The sequence below is a fragment of the Homalodisca vitripennis genome, chromosome 8 (assembly GCF_021130785.1).
Source record: "Homalodisca vitripennis isolate AUS2020 chromosome 8, UT_GWSS_2.1, whole genome shotgun sequence".
In the NCBI taxonomy this organism is placed as follows: domain Eukaryota; kingdom Metazoa; phylum Arthropoda; class Insecta; order Hemiptera; family Cicadellidae; genus Homalodisca; species Homalodisca vitripennis.
This window is the reverse complement of record NC_060214.1, coordinates 52,294,642-52,322,500: the sequence shown is the minus strand read 5'-3', so window position 1 is coordinate 52,322,500 and position 27,859 is coordinate 52,294,642. Positions and strand designations below refer to the sequence as shown.

Genomic DNA, 27,859 nt, shown 5'->3' with positions numbered 1-27,859 from the left:
TTCCAGTTCTTTGATCTCGTCTAGCCTACATTCCCTTCAAACAGACTTTGTGTTAAAACAGAAGTTTGATTTATTCGGGCGTAAACAGTGGTAATAGTAAACTCTTTACTCTCATGCAATCGATAGCACTAGAATGAAAATATTTATCTAAGATACAAAACTGTTTCAATAATTGTGGGTCATTATAATTTTGCTTAGTTATTCGTTTACGGTAGTCTAGCACGATACTGTTGGAGGGCTAAAACAAATCCGATAACGGTCGAAAAGATAAGATATTGATTCTGCTGTTTGTACCTAGAACCAGCCAACGTAGTATGTATTGTAGTTGGTCGTTCACAACCGCTAGATTAAGAATTGTAAAATATGGACAGTTATAATGATGAATGAAGAAATATGTATTTTTTGTGCATCAAAACTAGTTTTTTTTTTAATTTTATGACTGAAACTGAATAAAATACCATTAATTTATTTAAATATAATGAAAGGTTTAGTCAGTTTGTAAACGTACGTTAAAATAAGTTATACCAGCTATTACTACGCCATATTTTTCACCAGACGAATTCCACTATATTATAGGTGTGTTTGATAATTACAGGCAGAGCCGGCTCTAGGCTCAATCAAACAATGCCTATGAAAAAGATAACCAATCAGGGAAGGGCACCGTGTCAAAATAACTATATAAAATATACAAATAGAGATCGTTTTACATCGTAGTACTATCTATAATTTAGTATCTATTATCTGTAAGTAAAGTTTACATCGTTAGAAAGGGAATTCCATGCTCGTCAAGCAGTAACGACAAATTATTTATTGTAAGCTAAGGTTCGGAGGCGAGGAGTAAGAAGCATTGATGAGGCCATTCTTGTCTTTCTTGCGATTGTTTCAGAGATCAGTTTGAATCTATCGGCCAGCTATTTAGGCTCTCTAGGGTTAAGAGTAGAATATAAAAACTTCAAAATTTTGAATCATATACATGTTAATTATAGAATAGAATTTTGAATATAATATGCGTGATAAGCTTGTTACGTCTTATATCAAATACAAAATGTAAACAGTAATATTAGCATAGCTGCAATTAGTTAACCTGATCCACAGTCGTATTAATAATTACAGTGTTACAATATGAAAAAAATGAAAAACATTTGTGTTTTAAACAATAAAAGTGTAACATATTCTGGCAAGAGGTTCTGCACTCTCTTGAGTAAGTGTACAGAAGCAAACGCCCTCTTACAGGTGCCCCTGACAGCATCAAACCACCCAGAGTTGAGTTTATAGTTATAAAAAAAGATTTCAAATTTATCACAGTATGAAAGAAACAAGTTGTTTACAGTTTTTTTTCGAACATTATTTATTTATGTCTCTAAGGTCCTGAAGTCGAGAGTGAGAGATGATAATCGTTTGCGTTTTGTATTCGTTAATTTTCAGTCCGTGTTTCCTTGTCCATTCTACAAGATTTTGAAAGTCTAAGAGAGTACGTTGCGTATTGTTGTATGTAGGTCACGGAATCCACAGTGAGCTTAACTTTGCATTCTTCAGCTTACATGTGATATCTAGTGAATGCAAGTACTGTGCAAATAAACGTCAATTACGTAAAGTCAAAATAAAAGTGGCCCCAGTATTGAACAGCGGCACACCATAAGTAAGCATTCTGTATTCAGATAGTTTTTAACCACACTTATACACTTCAGCCGGTCTTTGTATAGATAATAAGCCCTATCCGTAAAGTAATTTTTTTTTTTTTATGAAATTTATAATAATTATTACCAAAAATGTCAAGAAAGACCAATATCCACGATGCTTTTAATATTTTAACTCACATATTACTGTTGGGTATTGAGGCTATCATGATTATAAACGAGAAGAATTTCCGTGTTGAAAATATTTAATACTTACTTTTATCCAAACAAAAATAATGAGTATAGGTTCATCTAGCATATTACCTGGATAACAAGATATTTGATGAGGTCCTTAGGTCAAATTTTGTCCTCTGTTTTCAACACCCCGTTTTGTCTCACTACCTTGTCATAAAATTGACGATCGTCAACACCATCAACTGGAACCTTGTGATATTCTAAAACGAGAAATCTCCGAAGTATTATCGAGATATATGATAGTCAATAGTAAAAAAACTCTATTCCCCTCAGCTGTTCCAGACTTGTTCCAACGGATCTGCAAACTCGTACTTTCTCAAACTAAGCAGTAATTGGAAAACCCATCTGGTTAGCAATTTCCTCCAATTTTATATAATGAGTTTGTTGATATTTTGGGAGACCTTATTTCTATTTACCTTTCATCAGTGTGAACTTCAGGTCTCTAAACAAATGATACGGCCATACTGTAGTTGATTTAGGTAGCGAGTCTATCTGAATCATAAGCAGTTAGGTGAACTCGCACTACCACTTGATTTATCCCCCGGACTCTATTGATTCCTAAAATCCATATTATTCAAACTCTTATCTCGGAAAGAGGTCCTCGGCAGGCCTAAAATCAGTTGTGGTTATTAGGCCACCCTCTACAACTATTGTAAAAAGTCTCCTAAGAAAAGGATTCTAAAAGATAAAAGCCCTACAAAACTAACTTTAAGGCTTACTCATTCTAACTGTTATTATAAAAGCCGATGTCCTTACATGTTTTACCTCACACCACGTGATGGTTCCTTCCATTAAAAAAACAAAACGAAAACAAAATATTTCTTAATTAATAATTGACGAAAATCATTCATCAATCATTCCATAAAACAGTCTTGAGAAATGGATCTACCATTTAATTAATGTACCTACATACGTGTTCGTAAGCACTTTTTAGTAAGGTTGATGAAATTTATTCAAATCAATAAAAAAGTGAAAAAGATTGAGATTGGGGTGATATAAGTTGCGTGTCCTTAAAGAGCTCTTGGAATTTAAGCACTTTGCGTGTTCGGTCTCTCGTGATATGTTGATGTTTTCCGGTCTTCCAACAAAGTGCCTTCAATAATTCCCGCGTATTTGTCAAATCGATCACCTGTCCACCGTCCACTAAGAGGGCGCTGCCGACTGGACAGGACACTATTCTTCCTTCTTCCTTTCACTCTTCTTTCAGCCTTCCACACGCTCAGTGAGACCAGGTATGCTATATTCTCCACTAGAAACTTTGTATCACCTTTTGGTACTTTTATTCTATTGGATTAACTCATGTAGAAATAAATTTAATTTCATCTTTTGTAAAATTTTCTCAGTTCCAGCTCTGTTGAATCAATGAACATTTAGAGATTCGAAGCTATGAAAAGGCTGGAAATAAATTGGTATTAAAATAAAAATACCGGTTATAGTCACTGGTAACTTATTGAAGAAATAATTAATACTAATTAGGCCTAAATAGGTTTAGTGATTTTAAAACTTTAAAACTATCCGAATTAAACATGACAAAATTTTAACGGAACAGTATTTTAAATAGTTGTAAATGTTCTTATCCTACAGCTATGTAATATGTTCAGAGACTGTTTAAACGATATTCCTATTTGCTTGAAAAATAAACAATAACGTTAGACAATGACTGAATTAAACCCATACCTTCCTTATACTTTAATTATGCCTAGTTATTTCTACACTGTACCAGCCACTTCTATATACAAGTTGTTTTTGTTCTTGCATAATTTTAGTCCACATTATGAAGTTTTAATTTTCTATTTATTTGTGATTTATATACGATTCGTTGTCCATGTACAATGAGTACATCCTTATTATCTATTCCAATTCATCGAACAACAACCTTTAGTAAGTCGTTTACAGTTTCTGCCTGTCGATTGTGGAATGCTTTACCTATAAAGATCAGAGCCATTTATAAGCGCGCTCGCTTTGGGGCGGAGGTCAGGGCCTTGATGCTGGGGGCTCAGGGGGTATAGCGGTTGGCGGCTTTGGAATGTGGTACTTAGGGCAAATGAATGCAAGTTGAATGAATGCGTGTGTGTCTTATTATAGTATTATAAATATGTATAAAGTTACATTAATTATATAAGTTTCTGTTTTTTAAATCTAAAATTCTTTTAACGTATAATGTAAATAAATAGATTTATTTTTAGTTATACATGTATATGTATGTTAGTTTAATTTTTTACGAGGTTAAGTGGTAGAGAGGACTTTATAGTTCTAACTTTGCCTCTAATAAAGACATTTTTCATTTAATTTCATGTATCACCATTACAAAATGTAATACGCTATTATTTAGTTTACATCTAGGAAAAAACATTACAACTGGCCAAATTGCACCTTAGAATTAATAGATAAGGTTTAGCATTAAACGTGTAAATCTTTATATAATTACAAATTGCTACATTATATAATATTTTTAATTTTTATTTTCACAGAATCATGTTTTATGTCATATTTGCATCTGTGTACCGTCCGAGTACACAATTGTACTTCAATTGACAATTGTTTTTCAATTGTCTTTATTAGGTCACCTAGGCGGGTCGTCTTAAGTTAAAAAAGTTTAAAATATGGTTTTTGCTACTTCATACAGACAGGCACCAAACTGGCACCTGCTGCAGAGTCTAAATCCCTCAAATATATAAAAAGGTTAAGATATGTACATTTTAATACTGTAATAGTTCGACTTACAAATATTAAGATATTTATTTCAACACATATCCCCACGATGTCACTAAATTACAGCTATAGGCAAATATTTGAATAGCATGAAGCATTTGAAGCATGTATAACCTTAAAACTAAATTCAAACAGGGTTAAGTATTGGGGCTCATTTGAGTATTCTGAATACTTTATCTTAATTAGTTACTTTATTTTATGCATTAGGCAGAATAAACGATGAACTGAAAACATTCTTTACAATCCGGACTCTGGATATTATTCTTCATTTTGTACGGCTGAAACCGACTAAAGAGGCCAAAATATCTAAATATTTTAATCGTCTTCATAGTTCTTACATGTGTTGTAAAAAAGTCTGTAAATTGTTAATTTTAAATGCAAATTTAGTGGCCATAGGGTTTTATTTGGGTTTATTTTTTGTTTTTGTTGATATGAGGGCTTTTTATTTATGTAAAAAATCATATTTATAATATTTAATCACCTGATCTTTTTCTGCTTTCTTGTTTTTATTCGTGTATTTTTATGACTGATGTAAGTTATTGCGGTAAATATAGTAAACTTTGTATTTAATTATGAAGATTTGGGATTTTTTCATGTTATACAATCATTCACTCTTTTAATCGGGGTTTTATTTTGATATTAGGTAGTGTGACTTTTTTTCTTTATTTTTTTATCTTCTCTATTGCTGGTAATGTTGGTGCTTATGTCTTGATTCCTCAGTTACATAATTTTACGTCTTGTTATGTTACAGGTAGTTAGTTGTTTTGTATTGTTTCTTCATCACGTTTCAAATTGTTTCAATTGTATTACTGATATAGTTTGATACTCCGTAAAATTGGTTTTGAGGACGTTCCTTAGATTCGAGATTAATATTTTTTGTTTCATCATCGTGGAATTTGGTCTGTAGGGATGACATCCTTCTGCTAAATGCTTCTCATAAGTGGTTGACTCTATCTTCTTAAAATGTCTTCCGGCTAAGGTTTTTTTTTATTTATTACGAAAGTTCAATTTAATCCTTGCTGATTTATATCAGGCACATTCTTTTCACGGGCTAGTTTGTCAATTTTTCACGTTTGACATTTTTCTCATTCCTTACAATACCATATTTGTGATGTTTTGCAATCCGGATTTAATACTATTTTCCTTTTTAGAGCTTGCAGCTATGGGATAAGTTATTTGTAAATGCATTTTCATGTATTGATTACAAATGTTTTTTATTAAATAATAGTGATTGTTTTCGTTTTTGCATTGTTGGCTACTTTTATTCATATCAGATTTCCAGGATTCCCACTGTCTCATTATTTCTTTTGATGCCTCCACTTTAATGCTTTTTAAAATACAATATCCTCGTTTTCGGTAGGATAGTCTTCTTCAGAGTAACTGATCATATTTCTTGATTTTTTATGTGGTCCCTTCTTCGATGGAGATACTGTAGTTGAAGTGTATACCTTAACGTTTGACTTACTATTCTTTTTTAAAGTTTGACTATAGTTTGTACGTTTCAGCTCATCAGGCTTCAGCTTACTTTCTTCTTTCAAAATACTATTTGCTGATTTAAGTGGTTTGGTGAGGTCCTTATTTTTTGGAACTTCTTTTAAAGTGATTTCGTGTTTTAGTTGTGTGTCTACAGAATTTAATGTTATCGTTGGCGTAGATATTTCAATGTATTTGTTTACCAGTTTTGGTATTCCTTTAATAGTATAATTTTGTAAGCGAACTCCTTCTTTGCCTGATTCGTTTGTTACTTTATTTTGGGGAAGAGGTCCTTGAACATTCGTCGTAGTATTTACTGAATTCTCTTCCTCATTATCTGAAAGTAAGTCACATTCGAAGTCATCTGATTCTGTGCTATTTGTAATGATCGGCATTTTGTTTGATGGCGAAGTAATATTCTCTAACGGCACATCAGAATTGTCTAATTCTTCTTTTTTAGCAGGGGCAAGTACGTTCATCCCACCAGTTGTATCATTCTCAGTATCATTCTTGTGTAAAACAGTGGATATTGGTACTGAGTTTGGCGTTGCATTATGTTCTGCTATGTCATTTGTTTCATTGTATGTAATTGAACCTTCTGTTGTATTTAGCAACTGCTCTGTTGGAATTGGTGTTACAGTTGAAATATCTGCTGGTACATCAGACTGTTCAACTTCATTTGTTATTTGGGGAACTGAAACTTTATTTTCGGTTTTATTTTCGTTGTTAATAACATCGATTTCTGTTGTATTGACAACTGGTGGGGTTTGAGTCACTATTATTGTTTTATTCTTTGTTGGTACGTCAGAACTTCCAGGTAATGTCTCGACATGTGGAACTGCGGTTCCACTCTCGGTGGTCGTTTCAATATTTACGTCATTGGTTTCTGTTGTATTGAGAACTGGTAGCGTTTGAGTCACTATTATTGTTTTATTCTCTGTTGGTACGTCAGAACCTCCAGTTGCTGTCTCGACATGTGGAATTTCTGTTCCGCTTCTTTCAGTGCTCATTTTAATGTTCACATCGTTGGTGTTACTTGTATTTAAGTTTTGTGGCGTTTTAGTTGACATTATCGTTATATTTTCTGGTGATAAATCGGTACCTCCAGTTCCCGTATCGACATGTGGATGTGCTGTTCCACTTTCAGTCGTTTCAATGTGCGCATCATTATTGTTAGTTGTTTTGAAATGTGGCGCTTCAGTTGATATCGATGATATATTCTCTGTTTGTAAATTCTCCACTGTGAAAACCGAACTTTCCGTTACTGTTTCAACGTGGGGTAGTGGCGTTTCATTCACTGTAGTTGTTTCATTATTCAACATATCATTGGTGTCAGTAGTATTAAAAACTGGTGATGATTCAGTTGATATTATTGATACGTTCTCTGTTGGTAAATCAGAAGTTTCAGTTGCTTCCTTAACGAGGGGAACTGGTGTATCAGTCTCAGCAATATTTTCACGGGTTTCATTTTTATTTAAAACCTTTGGATTTTGAGTTGATACTATTGATACATTCTCTGTTGGTGAATCAGAAGTTTCTGTTGCTGTCTCAACATGGGGAACGAGTGTATCAGTCTCAGCTCTATTTTCAAGGGTTTCGTTTTTATTGAAAGCCTTTGGAGTTTGAGTTGATTCTATTGATACATTCTCTGTTGGTAAATCAGAACTTCCGGTTGCTGTCTCAACGTGGGGAACTGGTGTATCAGTCCCAGCAATCTTTTCAAGGGTCTCGTTTTTATTGAAAGCCTTTGGATTTTGAGTTGATACTATTGATACATTCTCTGTTGGTGAATCAGAAGTTTCTGTTGCTGTCTCAACATGGGGAACGAGTGTATCAGTCCCAGTTGACGTTTCATTGGTAATATTTTTAAGGGTTTCAGTTGTATTTAAATCTGGTGATGTTTCAGTTGATATTATTGATACATTCTCTGTTGGTAAATCAGAAGTTTCAGTAGCTTCCTCAACGAGGGGAACTGGCCTATCAGTCTCAGCAATATTTTTCAAGTGTTTCATTTTTATTTAAAACTTTTGGACTTTGAGTTGATATTATTGGTACATTCTCTGTTGGTAAATCAGAACTTTCCGGTTGCTTTCTCAACGTGGGGAACTGGTGTATCAGTCTCAGCAATCTGTTCAATATTATTATTTTCTTGGGTTTCATTTTTATCGAAAACCCTTGGATTTTTGAGTTGATACTATTGATACATTCTCTGTTGGTGAATCAGAAGTTTCTGTTGCTGTCTCAACATGGGGAACGAGTGTATCAGTCCCAGTTGACGTTTCATTGGTAATATTTTTAAGGGTTTCAGTTGTATTGAAATCTGGTGATGTTTCAGTTGATATTATTGATACATTCTCTGTTGGTAAATCAGAAGTTTCAGTAGCTTCCTCAACGAGGGGAACTGGCCTATCAGTCTCAGCAATATTTTCAAGGGTTTCATTTTTATTTAAAACTTTTGGAGTTTGAGTTGATATTATTGGTACATTCTCTGTTGGTAAATCAGAACTTCCGGTTGCTGTCTCAACGTGGGGAACTGGTGTATCAGTCTCAGCAATCTGTTCAATATTATTATTTTCTTGGGTTTCATTTTTATCGAAAACCCTTTGGAGTTTGAGTTGATACTATTGATACATGCTCTGTTGGTAAATCAGAACTTCCGGTTGATGTCTCAACGTGGGGAACTGGTGTATCAGTCCCAGCAATCTTTTCAAGGGTTTCGTTTTTATTGAAAGCCTTTGGAGTTTGAGTTGATTCTATTGATACATTCTCTGTTGGTAAATCAGAACTTCCGGTTGCTGTCTCAACGTGGGGAACTGGTGTGTCAGTCCCAGCAATCTTTTCACGGGTTTCGTTTTTATTGAAAGCCTTTGGAGTTTGATTTGATTCTATTGATACATTCTCTGTTGGTAAATCAGAACTTCCGGTTGCTGCCTCAACGTGGGGAGCTGGTGTATCAGTCTCAGCAATATTTTCACGGGTTTCATTTTTATTGAAAACCTTTGGAATTTGAGTTGATACTATAGATACTTTCTCTGTTGATAAATCATAAGTTTCGGTTGTTGTCTCATCGTGGGGAACTGGTGTATCAGTTTCAGCAATATTTTCAAGGGTTTCATTTTTATTTAAAATCTTTGGATTTTGAGTTGATATTATTGATACATTCTCTGTTGGTAAATCAGAAGTTTCAGTAGCTTCCTCAACGAGGGGAACTGGCCTATCAGTCTCAGCAATATTTTTAAGTGTTTCATTTTTATTTAAAACTTTTGGACTTTGAGTTGATATTATTGGTACATTCTCTGTTGGTAAATCAGAACTTCCGGTTGCTGTCTCAACGTGGGGAACTGGTGTATCAGTCTCAGCAATCTGTTCAATATTATTATTTTCTTGGGTTTCATTTTTATCGAAAACCCTTGGATTTTGAGTTGATACTATTGATACATTCTCTGTTGGTGAATCAGAAGTTTCTGTTGCTGTCTCAACATGGGGAACGAGTGTATCAGTCCCAGTTGACGTTTCATTGGTAATATTTTTAAGGGTTTCAGTTGTATTGAAATCTGGTGATGTTTCAGTTGATATTATTGATACATTCTCTGTTGGTAAATCAGAAGTTTCAGTAGCTTCCTCAACGAGGGGAACTGGCCTATCAGTCTCAGCAATATTTTCAAGTGTTTCATTTTTATTTAAAACTTTTGGAGTTTGAGTTGATATTATTGTTACATTTTCTGTTGGTAAATCAGAACTTCCGGTTGCTGTCTTAACGTGGGGAACTGGTGTATCAGTCTCAGCAATCTGTTCAATATTATTATTTTCTTGGGTTTCATTTTTATCGAAAACCCTTTGGAGTTTGAGTTGATACTATTGATACATGCTCTGTTGGTAAATCAGAACTTCCGGTTGATGTCTCAACGTGGGGAACTGGTGTATCAGTCCCAGCAATCTTTTCAAGGGTTTCGTTTTTATTGAAAGCCTTTGGAGTTTGAGTTGATTCTATTGATACATTCTCTGTTGGTAAATCAGAACTTCCGGTTGCTGTCTCAACGTGGGGAACTGGTGTGTCAGTCCCAGCAATCTTTTCACGGGTTTCGTTTTTATTGAAAGCCTTTGGAGTTTGATTTGATTCTATTGATACATTCTCTGTTGGTAAATCAGAACTTCCGGTTGCTGCCTCAACGTGGGGAACTGGTGTATCAGTCTCAGCAATATTTTCACGGGTTTCATTTTTATTGAAAACCTTTGGAATTTGAGTTGATACTATAGATACTTTCTCTGTTGATAAATCATAAGTTTCGGTTGTTGTCTCATCGTGGGGAACTGGTGTATCAGTTTCAGCAATATTTTCAAGGGTTTCATTTTTATTTAAAATCTTTGGATTTTGAGTTGATATTATTGAAACATTCTCTGTTGGTAAATCAGAAGTTTCAGTAGCTTCCTCAACGAGGGGAACTGGCCTATCAGTCTCAGCAATATTTTTAAGTGTTTCATTTTTATTTAAAACTTTTGGACTTTGAGTTGATATTATTGGTACATTCTCTGTTGGTAAATCAGAACTTCCGGTTGCTGTCTCAACGTGGGGAACTGGTGTATCAGTCTCAGCAATCTGTTCAATATTATTATTTTCTTGGGTTTCATTTTTATCGAAAACCCTTTGGATTTTGAGTTGATACTATTGATACATTCTCTGTTGGTGAATCAGAAGTTTCTGTTGCTTGTCTCAACATGGGGAACGAGTGTATCAGTCCCAGTTGACGTTTCATTGGTAATATTTTCAAGGGTTTCAGTTGTATTGAAATCTTTGGTGATGTTTCAGTTGATATTATTGATACATTCTCTGTTGGTAAATCAGAAGTTTCAGTAGCTTCCTCAACGAGGGGAACTGGCCTATCAGTCTCAGCAATATTTTCAAGTGTTTTTCATTTTTATTTAAAACTTTTGGAGTTTGAGTTGATATTATTGATACATTCTCTGTTGGTAAATCAGAACTTCCGGTTGCTGTCTCAACGTGGGGAACTGGTGTATCAGTCTCAGCAATCTGTTCAATATTATTATTTTCTTGGGTTTCATTTTTATCGAAAACCCTTGGAGTTTGAGTTGATACTATTGATACATGCTCTGTTGGTAAATCAGAACTTCCGGTTGATGTCTCAACGTGGGGAACTGGTGTATCAGTCCCAGCAATCTTTTCAAGGGTTTCGTTTTTATTGAAAGCCTTTGGAGTTTGAGTTGATTCTATTGATACATTCTCTGTTGGTAAATCAGAACTTCCGGTTGCTGTCTCAACGTGGGGAACTGGTGTGTCAGTCCCAGCAATCTTTTCACGGGTTTCGTTTTTATTGAAAGCCTTTGGAGTTTGATTTGATTCTATTGATACATTCTCTGTTGGTAAATCAGAACTTCCGGTTGCTGCCTCAACGTGGGGAACTGGTGTATCAGTCTCAGCAATATTTTCACGGGTTTCATTTTTATTGAAAACCTTTGGAATTTGAGTTGATACTATAGATACTTTCTCTGTTGATAAATCATAAGTTTCGGTTGTTGTCTCATCGTGGGGAACTGGTGTATCAGTTTCAGCAATATTTTCAAGGGTTTCATTTTTATTTAAAATCTTTGGATTTTGAGTTGATATTATTGATACATTCTCTGTCGGTGAATCAGAAGTTTCAGTAGCTGTCCTCAACGAGGGGAACTGGCCTATCAGTCTCAGCAATATTTTCAAGGGTTTCATTTTTATTTAAAAATTTTTGAGTTTGAGTTGATATTATTGATACATTCTCTGTTGTTGAATCGGAACTTTCAGTTGCTTTCTTATCTTGGGGAACTGGTGTATCAGTTTCAGAAATCTTTTTAAGGGTTTCATTTTTATTTAAAACCTTTGGAGTTTGAGTTGATACTATTGACACATGCTCTGTTGGTAAATCAGAACTTCCGGTTGCTGTTTCAACGTGGGGAATTGGTCTATCAGGCCTTGCAGTAGTTTCATATGAAATATTTTCTAGGGTTTTATTTTTATTGAAATCTGGTGATGTTTCAGTTGATATTATTGATACATTCTCTGTTGGTGAATCGGAACTTTCAGTTGCTTTTTTATCGTGGGGAACTGGTGTATCAGTCTCAGCAATCTTTTCAATATTATTATTTTCTTGGGATTCATTTTTATCGAAAACCTTTGGAGTTTGAGTTGATACTATTGATACATGCTCTGTTGGTAAATCAGAATTTCCGGTTGCTGTCTCAACGTGGGGAACTGGTGTATCAGTCTCAGCAATCTTTTCATGGGTTTCATTTTTATTTAAAACCTTTGGAGTTTGAGTCGATGCTATTGATACATTCTTTGTTGGTGAATCGGAACTTTCAGTTGCTGTCTCAACGTGGGGAATTTGTCTATCAGGCTCTGCAGTCGTTTCATATGAAATATTTTCTAGGGTTTCAGCTGTATTGAACACTTGTGGTGTTGCAATGGTTGATACTGTTATATTCTCTGTTTCTATATTGGTATTGTGGGGTACTTCCTCAATGTTTGGAACTGCGGTTTCATTTTTGATAGTCACTTCTTTTTTCACATTATTAATTTCTGTTGTGTTGAAAACATGTGGTGTTGGTGTTGTTGGTAAAGTTATATTCTCTGCTAATAAATCTGCAACTTCAATTACTCTGTCATTCTGTGGAACTGGTAAAGTCTGTTTTGATAAATCTTGTCCAGCAGTAAAGTTTTTTACTAATTTGTTTAATACATTTTCATAATCTGTATCATTTCTCGTAAAATCTTTGTTGGTGATTATTATAACAGGATTTTTTATGTTTACATTTATAATGTTGGTACCTTCGTTGGTTTGAGACTGTTGTAGCTTTGCTTCAATAAGACTCGCTTTGTGTTTGCTGGAAGGAAGTTCTACCTGAAAAATAGCGTTCCATTATTTCACATATAATATATTCACTCGTAATATAAAATAATTTTCTCCAAAAATACTTTGGCAAACCTTAGCAAGTTTAGGATGAGCAATGAGGATCATTTTTCAGCTTTGTAATTATTTTATAAAATATTCAAAAACAGTACAAATAACAAGAATCCACTTTCTTAAAGTTATAATTTACTTTCATACCATTATTTTATTAGCGTTCTTTGTGATTTTTAAATCATAGATTTAAAATACAACTTAAACTCTGAATCAAAACTGATCTAGGTATTCGAATTTGTTTACAAAGCTAATATGGAGTAAGTTAATATAATGTAGAATTGCCTGCCTTTAACATGACTTTTTCTTAGTTTAACATCCTTAGAAGTTGCAGTCATTTTAAAGAAATAAGTATATAAAATATTAAGTAAACTTTTCTTCAAATTCATAAAACAGTTTATGTAAATTACATAAAAAACTTATGAAATTCATAAGTGTAAAGATCTGAACTGACAAGTATCTAAAGGAGTTCTTTTGTAAGTATTCCTTGAAGTCTATGTAAGTTGCTTAATACAGAGAAAGATCGGGAAAGTATTCCAGAATACCTTTGAATTCGTGTAAATAAAATAACTATTCTTGTAAAATAATCTAAACTTAATCGATGTTTTGTACTATTAGCTGATATTTGTGAAAGTGGCCACTAATAACACTTCTTATTTGATCAATTTCTGTAAACACTGTTGATCACAGAGTTATCAAAATAAAAATATTTGATGTTTTTGTTTAAATATACTTTTAGCTGTAATTTTAATGCTGTAATATTCAGCTTACAGTTCTTGATCAGTAATGTATCAATATCAAATACAAATTTGTTTAGTGACTTATTACTAATCTTTTGACATCCACCTTAGTAACCAAAGCTTTTGATATTTGTGCACAAGATAGTAAAAATGGTTGGCTTCCTTGACATTTTGATGTGGAGTTTTTATAGTGTTCAAAAACCTAAGGAATGCATACAACATGCTATGAGCTTAATGCGCTATTGTTTCTGAAACTATAATTCAACAAACAATAAGCGTTATATGACGCAAAACCTGTTATATTATTATAATTATTTGGTAGTTTTGCATGAAGAAGAGAGGATGGTTCACATTTTCCCTACAATTGAAGTACATTAGTGCCGGAAGTAGAGATGTTTTAACCAAAAGCGGCTTCTCAAGCACACTTGCATTTTCTTGATAGGGGTACCAATGTAAACTACACAAGGAGACCATCATTAAGCGTATCTTGCGTATAAGTGTCTTGCGTACTATACAGGAATGATATATTTTTCTTTTTAACAACTTTTAATTTAATATTAATAATAAATATGGTCTTATTAAAAAAGTTGGACACGGTTCCAAGTTTTAAAAATCTACAACGCTTAGTGTCTTTGTATGAACAATTTGCAAAACTGGTCATACCATATACTCTTTGAAAGCTTAGCTTGCGTTCATTCCAATAAAATTGACACTCGCAAATGTGAGTACAAAACTACCATAGTAAAAGAGATAAACCTCTAAGAGTTTCCAAATAATTGCTGCTATTTAGACAAGACTGAAGATACTTTCCAAACTATTTTTATCAATTTGTTTAGTGTTTAAAGTCCTTCAAAATAATGTACCCGAATCCCTTATTTGCTATTTGAAATTTTCAAGATCTGAACCTTTATTACTCATTTTATGGCACACGCTATATTTTAAATGTAACAAAATATAAATCACAACTCGATTATTTGTTTATAGAGATATTCATTGTAATGCGGTATATATTGAATGTATTGAAATATTCTTTCATTTAGTATTTTAACTTTGCAATAAATTAAATGAATCCAGAAAATCTTCCTCGACCAAAATAAAAATCTTTCGCGATTGTTTGCAAAAGTATCTTTTACTATCATGACTTTGGAATAATTACACGACTCTTTGTAGATGTTCCAGAAAACCATAACCTCGCCAAAAATTACAATTTTCAATAAAATTTAACTAATACACTTTAATTTTTAAGTTTTTTATATTTTAACATCTATTCAGATTAGAGAATAAAAATGTCTCGCACTTAATCTTTTATATACGGGTCCGAAAAGTAATTTACCACTTAGCTGATAGTGATAATTTTACTTAGAACTATGTAACTTACAAATAAAGGGGATGCTGCCACCATAGTAGCAATAGTAATGATGAACGGATAATGTACCACCTGAAATCAATTAATGTTATTGATTAGAGAGTGACTAAAGTATATGGTACATACTTCTTTATTGTAAAAAAGTCCATATGTAATCAAGTGCTACATGAATGAATAATTTAATATAACATAGAGGGAATACCTCAGTTATGAGAGGTTTTTTAATATAGGAAGTACATATGGATAGTGATATTTATGGCATGAAAACAAGAAAATAAAAATCTCAAAGTAGACGCTAAATACAATCAAAGAACAGGTATAGAAATGTAGCAATATATATATATATATATATATATATATATATATATATATATATATATATATATGTTACCTAACGTCTGGTACAAGCTTATCAGGTATAATAAGAGCAGTCAATTTTGTAAATCGTTTCTATGAAATTAATGAGGTATACTTGTGTTAGTCAGGAATTGTGGTTTCAGTAGAAATAACTATAACAGTATACTACTTCATTATAACTAATAGTCTAGCATGAATATAGGCACATACTGAATGTAACTTCAATCAGGTCAAGGCAAAGGTCCCAAATAAAGATATAAATGACATTTTCGTATGGAACCTATTGTTTATTAAAGATCCCAAACTTAGCATAACAATATAAAAATTATAAAAAACTATTACCTTTGATAAAATTAGTTCCATCTTGTTGATATATTTTGATGGAAATCTACATTCATCCAAGTAAGCTGCATTTAATAGAGAAACAAAACCACATTGTGAATGATGTAGAAACCTATATGAGTGCCTCGAGAAGTAAAGTGATTCTTAGTTTATTGCCTATTGTTCCCTCGTCACTTGGGATTAAAACGTTTTTAACAGGATTATAAACGCGGACATTAAATTTCGCTATTACTTTTTACAGTTTACAATTCAGTCAAAGACTGATCTCTAGAGAGTTGAAAACATTGGATAGATAATACAAGGCAAACAATTGAATCTATTCTGCTTGATGAGTGTGAGTGCCTTCGTGTAAACACGTGTTCTTTTTCTTTCTATTCTGTGAAATATTGTGTTATTTACAGTGTTTAAGATTTAATATGCTTCCTGCACTATGCTATTACAATCAGCATCTGTCACATGCAGATGAATACAACAGGATGTGATACATTAGAGAGAAAGTCGGGATACATAGGTATATCTAGAAAATACGAAAAACTCAACGTATTTTTGAAAGTATCTGTTCCGATTAATAAATGAAGGGAAGATTAGAACACGATTATGGCCAAAATCGCAAAAACCAATTGTATCGGTTTACAATTTGACAAAGTTATTTTTATAATAAAAAAAAACTCTGCAGTTCATCAAAGAGTTATAGGTCTCATATAGAGTGTTGTGGTCATTTCATCTCAACTCATGGTTTTGAGGTAGCCTTTTTAAGATTGAATCAGAAAATATAGGTCACATATGTTGTCAAACATTACTGCTTGGAAATAGTTCTCTGAAAATTTCTTAATGCTTGGTTCAGAGATAATTTTTTTAAATATTGCCGTTCCACAGATCACTTTTTAAATATTGAACCTAAAAAGACACGCAACATCCATGGTCCAGGATAACAAAGAGTGATTACGTCATAGGAAAAAGAGTTATCTAATATGTTTCTAAGGTCTGATTCCGAGATCACTTTATATGACTGTACCGGAAGAGACAGCCAATATATATTGTCCAAAAATCCCATCATTCCAAACTTCTTACTAGGTATACGAATAAAGTATTTCTTGAATTATTTTGTGATAGTCCGTGACAGCACTTTTTAGTTTTTACGATGTTTTTGCATGTGTGTGCTGGAGCATTTTGGTATCTGAATAAGAGTTTGGATTTTAAACCTCGGAACGCAGTGTTGTACTTAAAAAAGTAACAATTGAAAATTTATGAAACCCTATTATCGTTTTAAGGCAATCGTGAATTGGAAAAAAACATGAGTATAACAAACTAACTTTTGAAAAAAACGTAAAATGCTGTTTATTTTATTCGGCATTAACCTCAAGATGTTCATATTTTTTTCTAGTGTGAGATAAACACAAAAAAACTAATGGATTTTTTTAATTTTCCTCATTTACGTACTAGCTTAGTGAATAATAATACTACTACCAAGAGTGAATAAAATAAAACAGTGATTCTTACGAGACTAGGGAACTAAATTAATTTATGAAGCCAATATATCTATGAGGGTTAAATTATTAATGAATAATTAGACTAGTTATTTACACTATTACTATTAAGAAAACAAACAGATGTGGGTTGGGAAGGCGGTGACACTCCGTACGTCATCTCACAGCTCACGCTGCATGGTATGGCTGACATTGCGTCCTCCGGAGGAGCATCCATGAGTCGACTCGGTTTCCGTATGTGACAGGCAGGTGGAGTCTCAGATACAATTCACAACAACAGTCACTAGCATCAGGGGATAAGGAAAAGTGGTTACAAGTGAATGTACATTTGAATCACGATCAAACGAACTACACAAAATCTGAAGGGTTTTCAAGAGGGCTCAAGATATAACGCCCGCACCTTATCTTTAAAGGAGTGCTACAAAGAGTTTACAAAGAGACGCGAGCCGAGCGAGAGACCCATCACACACCGAGATATATTTTAGGAGACTGCTACGTGCGAAACAGAACCACCGCCCACGGGGTTACATTGTGAAACACTGGAGCCGGGTAGCGCACTGACACGCCTAAGCGCTAAAGGGACGCTATCCTGGCCATGTCACGTGATCTCAGGTGATGATAAATTGTCTCGACAAATGGAAAGTAATCACCTGATTCTCCGTCTTAGTCCATTGTGCAATAAATTCAGCCAGCTTATGAAGTATTTAGATTTAGCACACAAATTTAAACTAAATTATTCTAAGCAATGTAAAAATACTTAATAATAAAACAACATAGATGTAAATAGTATAAAAATAGCTGAAAAGAATGATTATGACACTTCACTTATGTTGCTTTTTCAGGTTATTAATAAATTTTATAAATGTTTGGAAGGAAATGTTGCTTTAAAAATGGAAAACTAAAATTAAAACCAGTATACATCCAGTGTTGAAGTGTTTAACACTGTTTAACTCTTTAGTGGTCCTCTTTCACATATCGCAATATTTATCCTTTATATACCAGCTCTAAATGTCATTGCATATGTCGAGTTTGTCTCCTGGAATGAAGAGATTTATTTTCCGTGTGTCAATAATTTTTTACATATTTATGGGTATTTCCTTTGTGGGCAGCAAGAGGAGGTAAAGCAAATAATTCTTCTTAGCTGCTTATCTTTGGAAGTCTTAGAGTAAATTGGTCACATGAAACGATACTGTCAATGAACTCTTTGCACCATAATTTGCCCATATCATCTATATAATGGATGAAGTGGTTAAGCTTTGCTATTTTGAAATGCACCTTATTTCCTTTTGCAACATTGCGACATTAAGAGACACATGACTTTTGTAAACTTAATCTACCAATCTTAAAAACTAAGAAAGCATTTCTAGTTAAAAACTTTAACTGAAAATTTCATAGTAGAGTTTTGAAAGAATTTTTAACTAGATCTCTTACTGTATTGATCGATCTAAAATCTTGTAGCTCTCTTTATTATTCCAAATGCAAGGACACACGGAAAAAATGGGCGTAATATGGAATAAGCGCTGTCCCCATACAGTTTGATCTCAGACGTGATTCCAATATTTCATCTGCCATAACCCTCACTTTAAACCAGATTTCATTCTCACTTCATTCTGGTGAACACACTTTGAGCTTATTTTGTGACTTAAACAGAGCTTTTGATGTGGTTGGTCATTGCATTCTGCTAAAAAAACTTGAATCATATGGTATAAGGAGTGTCATACTGGAATGGTTTTGATCCTTTCAAATTGGCCATGTTAAGTTACTGAAATAGCCAGCAAGGGGAAACACTTATCATTCGGATTATCATTATTCAAGAAAGGTGTATCTCTGGGCTCAGAGCTGGGATCTTTTTTTTCTGCTTTACATTAATAATCTCTTTAAGTTTATTCTAAAAACTAAAACTAAGAATTTACTGTCAACCTCTTTGCAGATGACACATATTTAGTTTCTAACCATATGATTACGATATCCTATCCTATCACTTTGATTTAACTTCCTCTCGACTCCTAGAGTGGCTTACGAGAAACAAGCTGTTTCTAAACATTTATAAAATAAATCTTATGAAACTCTATCCCCAGATATCTCTTAATGTCTCAAAACAATTTATTTTTAACACTCATATTCTCGACGACAAGATTTTTACAAAAAATCTTAGGGTTCATTTAGATCTAAATCAAAGTAGGAATCCCACATTAACTTGCTCCTTACATATCTTAATTCTGCAACTTTTTCCCTGAGGCGGCTTATATAAATTAAATTGTTTACATAAATTAAAAATTTTTAAAAGAAACCAAAGAACACTTTATAGGGACAGTCACTGACAAGGACGTGAAATCAGCAATGAATGAAATAAAAACCAGAGCAGCGGGCAGCGATGAAATTACTATTCAGATGATTAAAGCCGTGAGTAAATATGCACTAGGTGCCATCACACATTTGATAAATGAGTCCTTGTCTGAAAGGCATGTTTCCACAAAGATGGAAATAAAGTATAGTTCATCCTTTACCTAAGGTACCCACCCCTCATAGTGTTAATCAACTTAGGCCAATATCGATTTTACCAGCGATGTCCAAAATATTGGAGAAAATTGTTACTAAGCAATTGATGAAGCACATGGATGATAAGAACATTCTTCCTAAAACTCAATCTGGCTTCAGACATAATCATAGTAGCCTACTTGCACTGCCCTGATGAACTTATTTTCAGATTTGATTGACTCAGACAGCCGCAATTGAAAGACAGTGGAAAATACAACTCCATTGTTATGTTGGATTATTCGCAGGCATTTGACTCAATTAGTCACAAAATGTTATTGGCCAAGATGCACTATTACAGCTTTGGAGAAAACGCTATTGAGTGGGTGAAGTCTTATCTTGAAGGAAGAAGCCAGGTGACAAGGGTTGAGGGCGAGACATCTGCCTCTCTAAGTAGGGAGCGAGGTGTGCCTCAGGGAAGTTGTCTTGGTCCTGTACTGTTTAACCTGTACACCTCTGACTTCCCAAAGTGTATTAAACACTGTACGGCTCATATGTATGCTGATGACTGCCAGTTGCATTTGTCATATGACCCTAGCTCAGTTCAGGTGGCTTTTGCCCATATAAACTCTGATCTTGAAAACATCAGTAAATGGTCTGTAGACAATGGGTTAAAGCTCAATGTAGGCAAGTGCACTGTCCTTCATACTATACCACACAACACAATACAGGCCTTGACAGACAGTGGTGTGGGGATTGCTCTTGATGGGGAGTTTTTGACCTTGTGTGACAGGGTGAAAACGCTCGGCATCATGCTTGATAGCGATCTAACATTCTCTGAACACGTCACTTATGTCATACAACGTGCACTTGGCAGATTAAGAGGTCTATACAGATTCAGATCTCTACTGCCGGAATTTGCGAAGCTTCAGCTTATGCAGTCGATGGTTTTTTCCGTCATTTATTACTGCTATCCAGCCTATGGTAACAGCATCTCGCGGGGGGACGTAGAACGTATTCAGAGACTTCAAAACTCTGAGGTGCGTTTCATTTTCAACTTGAAACGTTTTGATCACGTGTCCCCCTTTCGAGATGCTGCCAGCCTGCTACTAGTGGAGTCCGTCTGCAGGATGTTGACTTGCTCATTGGTCCACAAGGTCCTATCACACCAGGAACCGCAGTACCTGAGCGAGCGGTTGTTGTTCCGGGATGGGGTCTCGCAACGCAGTACCCGCCATGGCTACCTTCTTGACTTTCGAAAAGTCAGGCATGAAGTCGGGAGGAAAAGTTTTTCGTATTTCGGCCCTAAATTGTACAATGACCTCCCCCTTAGCCTTAAGCAATACAGTTGCAATTCTTTTAAATTAAAACTTAAGGACTACATATGTGTTGATAAATAACGTATTTAAGTTGTTAGTGTATAAGTTTTAGTATTTAGTATAATACAATGTTGTTCCTTTTAGTTTTAATCACAAGCCTTTGTTATTTAGTATTTAAGGCCATTAAATGACTTGAGTTGTTCTGCAAAACAGTGTATGTACTGAGAAACGCTTGTAAATAAAGGCATTTTGATTTGATTTGATTGATTTGATTTGACAGCCTTTTTACCATCTTCAGGATTCACTTGAGGAATATACTACCTGAGCTCAGCAAGTTGCTTGCCTCTTGTGAATGTTTATTTATATTTATAGTATGGAATGATTTCGATTGTACTATAGATAAAACTAATAAAAATGCATATCGCACGAATGAAATTATTATTTACAATTATTAATGTTTATTTTTAAATGTAATGACCCGCAGAAAATACTGTAAAGCTGCAATGGTGTAAATAAAGAAGTTTAAATAGGTTCTTAGTTAGTATTCTTCATATGAAGTTGTTGCCATCGTAGGTATTATTGATATCAAGAATTTGTGTTATCTTTGTCACCATTTCCTAACGTTATTACGTTTTATATCCCAACATTACTGAAAATAGTAAAAATTATTAGTGTTCTTTAGAATTGTCAAATTTATGATATAATGAATGTGTAATCAGGAAAATATTTGGTGGCTAAAATATACCCAATTGCCAAAGAAATATTACTTATATATAGAATTTATGGTATAACAGATTAGAGGTTTTTTTAGACACATGGCATTAAAACATGTGTTCCATTTTGTTACAGGTTACTGCATAGCGTCACTAAGCGACAGTAAGAGAAAGAACGGTCATATACCCTACAGAGACAGCAAGCTTACTAAACTTCTAGCCGACAGTTTAGCTGGGAGTGGCGTCACACTGATGGTAAGCTTCTAGTTCGATTTGATGGTGCAATCATGTTCGGTTCGAATATTTATATTTCAAAGTTATGTTCATTTTAGTTACTTCCAGAAAAAACTATAGGAATTTTACCAAATTTTTGAAATGGCCTAAGTAAACACTGCCACAGATCAAGAGTTTCAACTACTTATAGGATGTATAAACATTATTGCTTCAGGATTTATTACTTAAGGATCCGTAATTTTTTAATACATTCGGATTTAAAGCAGTGGCGTAATTGTATTTTAATTAAACTATCATTCAAGAAAACACAACTATTAATAAATAAAACAGTGGCTTTGGGCACTCTCAAGGATTTTTCATACAAATATATAGGAAACATTATTATTTGAATATTATCACTTTCAGGGGATTTGGCTGAATGATATTAAAACTTAGATTCCACAGATATTTGGAGATCGAATTTAGCTGTAGACTTAATATACTTTTGTGTACTATGCTCTCTTAAGAGGGCTTACAACATCCTTTTTTGCCTGTTTGTATGTGTGTTTTCCGTAGGATATTTCGAGAACAAATTATAAAATATGAACTAAGTACATTTTGGATAAAAAGATTTTAGGAGAAACGATATGGAACCAAAACAGTATAAAGTTTTATATTGTTCAGGTTGCATGTGTTTCTCCAGCGAGGTCCAACGTGACAGAGACTCTGAACACACTCAGGTACGCTGCCAGAGCCAAGAAGATTCGCACCAAGCCCATCGTTGTCATGGTCAGTATAAACTCTACTCCCTCTTGCGCACTCCTAGACAAAAGAACAACGATTTTTTTTCAAAATTCAATTTTGGTTTTTTTTAGAGATATCTATGTAAGTAAAAAGTGAATTACGCGAAAAAAGCTTTCTTAAATCTTAGGATTATATTTGGCCGAATTCATTATTGCCATAAAAGTTCCAGTTCCAACCTCTGAAAATAATATAAAAAATAATAATTTTATATATAGTATTGCAATTTTTCACCTTCGCTGTGGAGAGCCTTCTTCAGTTAATAGATGTCAAACCAAAACTGTCAGAATCAGTAATGCACTTATTCAGGTAAGTAAAGGGCGGAGATGAATCGTGATTGAATAAAACTCAACCAATCATTGACAAATACAATCAATCCTTGCTGCTGTGCTTTGGGTAACTGATACATGAATAGAACAAGTGCCATCCAAATCTCCGTTCCAAATTTGGTCCAAATTGGTCTATTAATTTGCTGAAAGCTACGGAGGGCATTTTTCCGAAGCCCATTTTCGACTTAAAGTGCCTCATGTATAGCTCATTGGTCACATCAATAATTGGTCACTTATTTCAGCAAATCACAATTAATCTCGCTTGTGGATGTGCATTACTGGCCCTGCCAGTTCTCATTTAATATTTGTTCACTGAAGTCACTCCTATACCGTGGCTAAAATATCTCGAGAAATTAATTATGATGTCTCAACCGTACGCTGGAATAGTATAAGATAGTCACTAAGCTTAAGAGTAAAGATAAATAAAATTGTTAAAGATAAGAAATAAATAATTCCCCATCATATCCATTGTCAGTTTCATGTTATACTCTTATCTTTAATTATGTATTATAAAAAAATAACATTTGTCATTAGATTTTGTTATTACGAGCTTGCGGATAAATAAAATATGTAGACGATGAAATGAGTTGCATACAGTCAAAATTGCAAAATATTTCAAATGAAAAACTGTTGCTTTTGTGTAAGTTTTAGAAGCCCGTTGAATTATTGCCCGTTGAATTATTGCAATGAACTTTTTTACTTCTATATTTCTATGTCATTTTCCATTTTGAAGTGTATACTCTTCTTTTTCAACCAGTATTTCTCTTCTCCAGTTTTGGATTTAATGCTATCATTTTATTTTGAGAGAGAACGAAATATATGTATTTAAATTTGTTATTCTTCGTCTGTTTGTTGTGCCAATAATTTGATAGTCTTAATTAATTTATTCCACTTAATGCGTTTGCTTCTAATCATCTAATATTAGTTATAGTCATACAGCACAATTGCATGCCTGTTACAATGATTATTTATTAATTGTTGTAGTATTGCATGTTGTATTGAGTGTTGTTAAAATATTATCATCCGTTATTATTTATTTGTTATTATTGATTTGCATGTCATATTCATTAATCTAATAATGCTATTGTTTACTTAGCAATAATTTTAGTATTATCTTAACTCAATATTAGCTCTAAATTAATGGCCAATAGCAATCATTGCATTGTATTGGTCTCTACTGTAAGTGGTGATTCCGTAAATAAATAAATAAATCGTTGTTTAGGACCCGAGAGAAGCGCTCATTGTCAGCTTAAAGAGGGAAGTGGCCGCCCTCCAAGAGGAGAACGAACACTTGCGCACAGCCTTGCACCTGAGTGCCGAGTACGTCGCAGACACCAGCAGAGGTTAGTTTGTTATTTGTGTCCGTTTGAGATTCACTTTGTTCATTAACTTTTCTTATCACTAGGTCCCACTACGAGAAACGATTCAAAAATTTTACACAGAAGTCTCACAGTAAAAAGCGCGATCTGATGGACAGGCCTATTACTCTACCATTGACCAACAGCAATTATAGCGAATTCTGTTGACTGGTTGAAGTAGTCACTAACCTCAGTGATATCAAAGTTTGGTTATTTCCACTTCTCAGATTGGACAGTTTATATTTCTAAAAATAAGAAATTATCAGATCACCTTATCATACTTTCGAATAATTCAAATATTTGTAGATTATATGTTTTCATTAGGAAGTAAAGCAAATTTTATTCGGATATGTATCATAACAAATTTACCTAGGACTAAAATTAATACTAATACATTGCTTTTAATAAATAGTGTAATTATAATAATAATAGTTGCATAATGTGCAAATTGGTGCAAACATTTTTGTTCTGTAATCTCATAGCTAACAGCAGAATTTGTAAATCTTAGAAAGAATAAGATTATTTATAAGTGACAACTATACTAATCACGTCAACAAACTGTTCATCATGACCATTAGGAACAGTGTAAACAATGAAAAATAAATGTGTGTTCCATTCTGTGGCTTTTAATAAATTTGATATATAAATGGCAGGTAGGCTAACTAGAATCATTAAGACGAACTTCGTTGAAGTATACTACTTTATTTATTCGTTCTTATCGTGACGACAGCAGTTTGAAGAAACGAAGATCTTCGAGCAATGATTCTCTGAAGAATAAGGTTATGTCTATGCGGGATAATTTATCATTTGTATTGCATGCTCCGTTCTCAAGCGTATCCACATTGTTTTGCCAATTCTTGTACTTTTTACTGTACAGAAATCCCATATACCATTCATAATCCAGATTATATTAGTAATTCTCTCTTTTAGACAACAAGCTCCAACTGAAGACTCCACCGAACTTCGACCTTGAGAAGATCGCGTCGATGGAGGGCTCGGAATTGGCGGAGCTTGTAAGACACTACGCGAAAGAAAACGAAGCGTTGCGGCGTGAGAACGGGGAACTGTTCGCTGTCAGAGACCTTCTGGTCCGAGACCAGGAGATCGTCTGCAGGGAGAACGAGCGATTGCTGAAGAAACTTGAAGATGTCAACTCGTAAGTATCCCAACCAATTGTTTTTTTATACCTAAGGTAAAAGTAATCGTATTTGATAGAGTTAGATTTTTTATGTTGACTTTAATTAGATTGTTCGTACAGAAGCACAATATACTCTCCGGTAACAAGGTGATGCAGCTTAAAAAGGAGAGATGAAGTAACCTAACGTTCAAAAATTTATTGTAACAAAGGTTTCGTCTCACTTTCCCCGAACAGTATTGTTTATGAGAATCAAGCAAACTTTCCTAAAGTTTGATCTTCGTGACCTCTAAATGAATACCCACCCTTATTCATATCTATTCCTGACCAATAAATTTGTTAACTTGAACTCATGTCTATTTTGAAATTATATCTATCTAGTTAACCAACTTTGCTCCATGAACGTATGTACCGTAACTAACGGAAGAGTAACAATCACACTCGTTTTAAAAGACGCTATTTGGGGTTTCTATCAATTTGACCCATCAAAACAAATATTACATTATTGAACTCTTGTTCTATTCCAAATTCGTCATTATCAATACTTATCTTAAGATAATGACTTCTCTGACATCAATTATGATAGTACCTCATGACCAGACTTGCTTACTCTAACTAAAAGTTTTGGGCTGAAAAGAACAGGATTCTATACTAACTAGTACCAAAACATGTCATCGTATTGTTTTCCTTATTAAAATTTTAGATACGAACGTATCCAGTGTTTGCTTGTAGCTTTCTTAATATATTATTTATTGTAATATACTACTGATACTAAACACTTTAAATAAATGGTTAAACTTAATTTGTATTCTGATGATTATAGCTAGAAATAATAAATAACTCAGTATGATGCAGATGTGAACTTTAATGATGATAAATTAATTGACATACAGGTTTTGAATTTTGAAACAAGATGGAGGATACAATAATGGTAAATTTTTAAATACAGTTCTTAAATTTTAGGGAAAGGTGGTCGTGCTGGCTTAATGAAATAGAAATATTGGGTATTGTTTTTAATAAAAGATATTGTAATTTTGAAAAATAATTGTTGTTAAATTTTAATTAGGCTATATTAATTTTGAATTGTTAGCCAAATCGAATATTCCTGGGTTTTATATTCTTCCAATGGATCACTGTTAAATTTTAAAAAGGAATTTTCTCACCCAATGTCTCTGTCTTCTGCTTCTTTGTACTTCAGTAATAATATGAATTTAATAAATTAACCTTTCTTTTGAACCAAATACTGCTAAATAAAATGTAACCAGTTTCTTTATTTAAAATAATAATCTTGCGTCGCTTCTTCTATATCCCTCTCTCCTCTAAACTTTTTAAACCTCTCTCTCTTCACTCAACAATCATCCCTGCACACTGTATCACTGACTTTAGTTTACTTTATAACTTTTGAGTTTTCTATGTAATAAGGTGAATTTTGATTAATTTTGATATATTTATTATTGTTTGTATTAAAATTTGAGACAATTTATGAATAATTATTTAATTATTATTACTAATAAATTTCTAAATTAAATTAAGTATTGAAATGAATGTGAGATGGGTGTATGAAATGAATCATTACATTATGCTAATTTTTGTCATCCAAATTGTTTTAACTAGTCCATGTGTTTTATTTTTAGATATAGACGTTTTTTTACTAACAAAATTCGCCAGCTGCGAATATTGATCTGGTCAAGGCATTAAAATTCTTGCTTCTTCACTTTCTTGCACTTAATTATGTTTCATATTCTTTTCGTGAAGAAGAGAAGTTTAGGTGGTAAACCTCAAAAGGCAAATAATGCATTAAATTGAAGTGGAGATTTGTATAGGAAGATAACTTTTCAAGCAGACCTTATCACCTCTAACCTTTTAGATTTAACCCTCAGTTTTAGGTTTCAGTTAGAAGTAACATTAATAGATTTTGACAAAAATATGCGAATAACTAACCATTATATTAGTTTTTAGGACAAGAAACATTAGTTTTGTCCACTAAGATTTTGAAACCACAATAAATATAATAAAAATTAAATGACTTTAAAATAAATATTTTTGATTTATGACGTTAATTCGCTCCTGATTTATAAAAAATATTGTTTTGCGAAACTTATGCACAAAAAGAAATAAAATAAGTTATGAAAACAACAAAGTAGCCCATACCTTTTTACTTGTTTACTTAAAAGGAAAAAAACGTCTAAAACTAAAGAGAAAAATACTGAATTCAGTA

General features: G+C 33.4%; 2 protein-coding genes across 2 annotated transcripts in view; one reads left to right on the top strand and one right to left on the bottom strand.

Moving 5' to 3' along the window:
* The window catches only part of LOC124368163 (kinesin-like protein KIF12), a 62,174-nt gene that overhangs the window by 24,882 nt on the left and 9,433 nt on the right, over nucleotides 1-27,859 (top strand). The window contains exons 7-10 of the mRNA XM_046825439.1: nucleotides 21,942-22,060; nucleotides 22,703-22,807; nucleotides 24,371-24,491; nucleotides 25,437-25,662. Of these exons, the coding sequence (XP_046681395.1) occupies nucleotides 21,942-22,060; nucleotides 22,703-22,807; nucleotides 24,371-24,491; nucleotides 25,437-25,662 (571 nt within the window). The remainder of the gene's footprint in view (nucleotides 1-21,941; nucleotides 22,061-22,702; nucleotides 22,808-24,370; nucleotides 24,492-25,436; nucleotides 25,663-27,859) is intronic.
* Nucleotides 10,857-15,948, bottom strand: LOC124367615 (zonadhesin-like). Its single transcript, XM_046824577.1, has 3 exons — nucleotides 15,812-15,948; nucleotides 15,125-15,184; nucleotides 10,857-12,946 (listed from the first exon to the last, which is right to left on the bottom strand). Exons 1-3 carry the CDS (start codon nucleotides 15,830-15,832, stop codon nucleotides 11,714-11,716), a joined length of 1,314 nt encoding a protein of 437 aa, XP_046680533.1. The 5' UTR covers nucleotides 15,833-15,948; the 3' UTR covers nucleotides 10,857-11,713.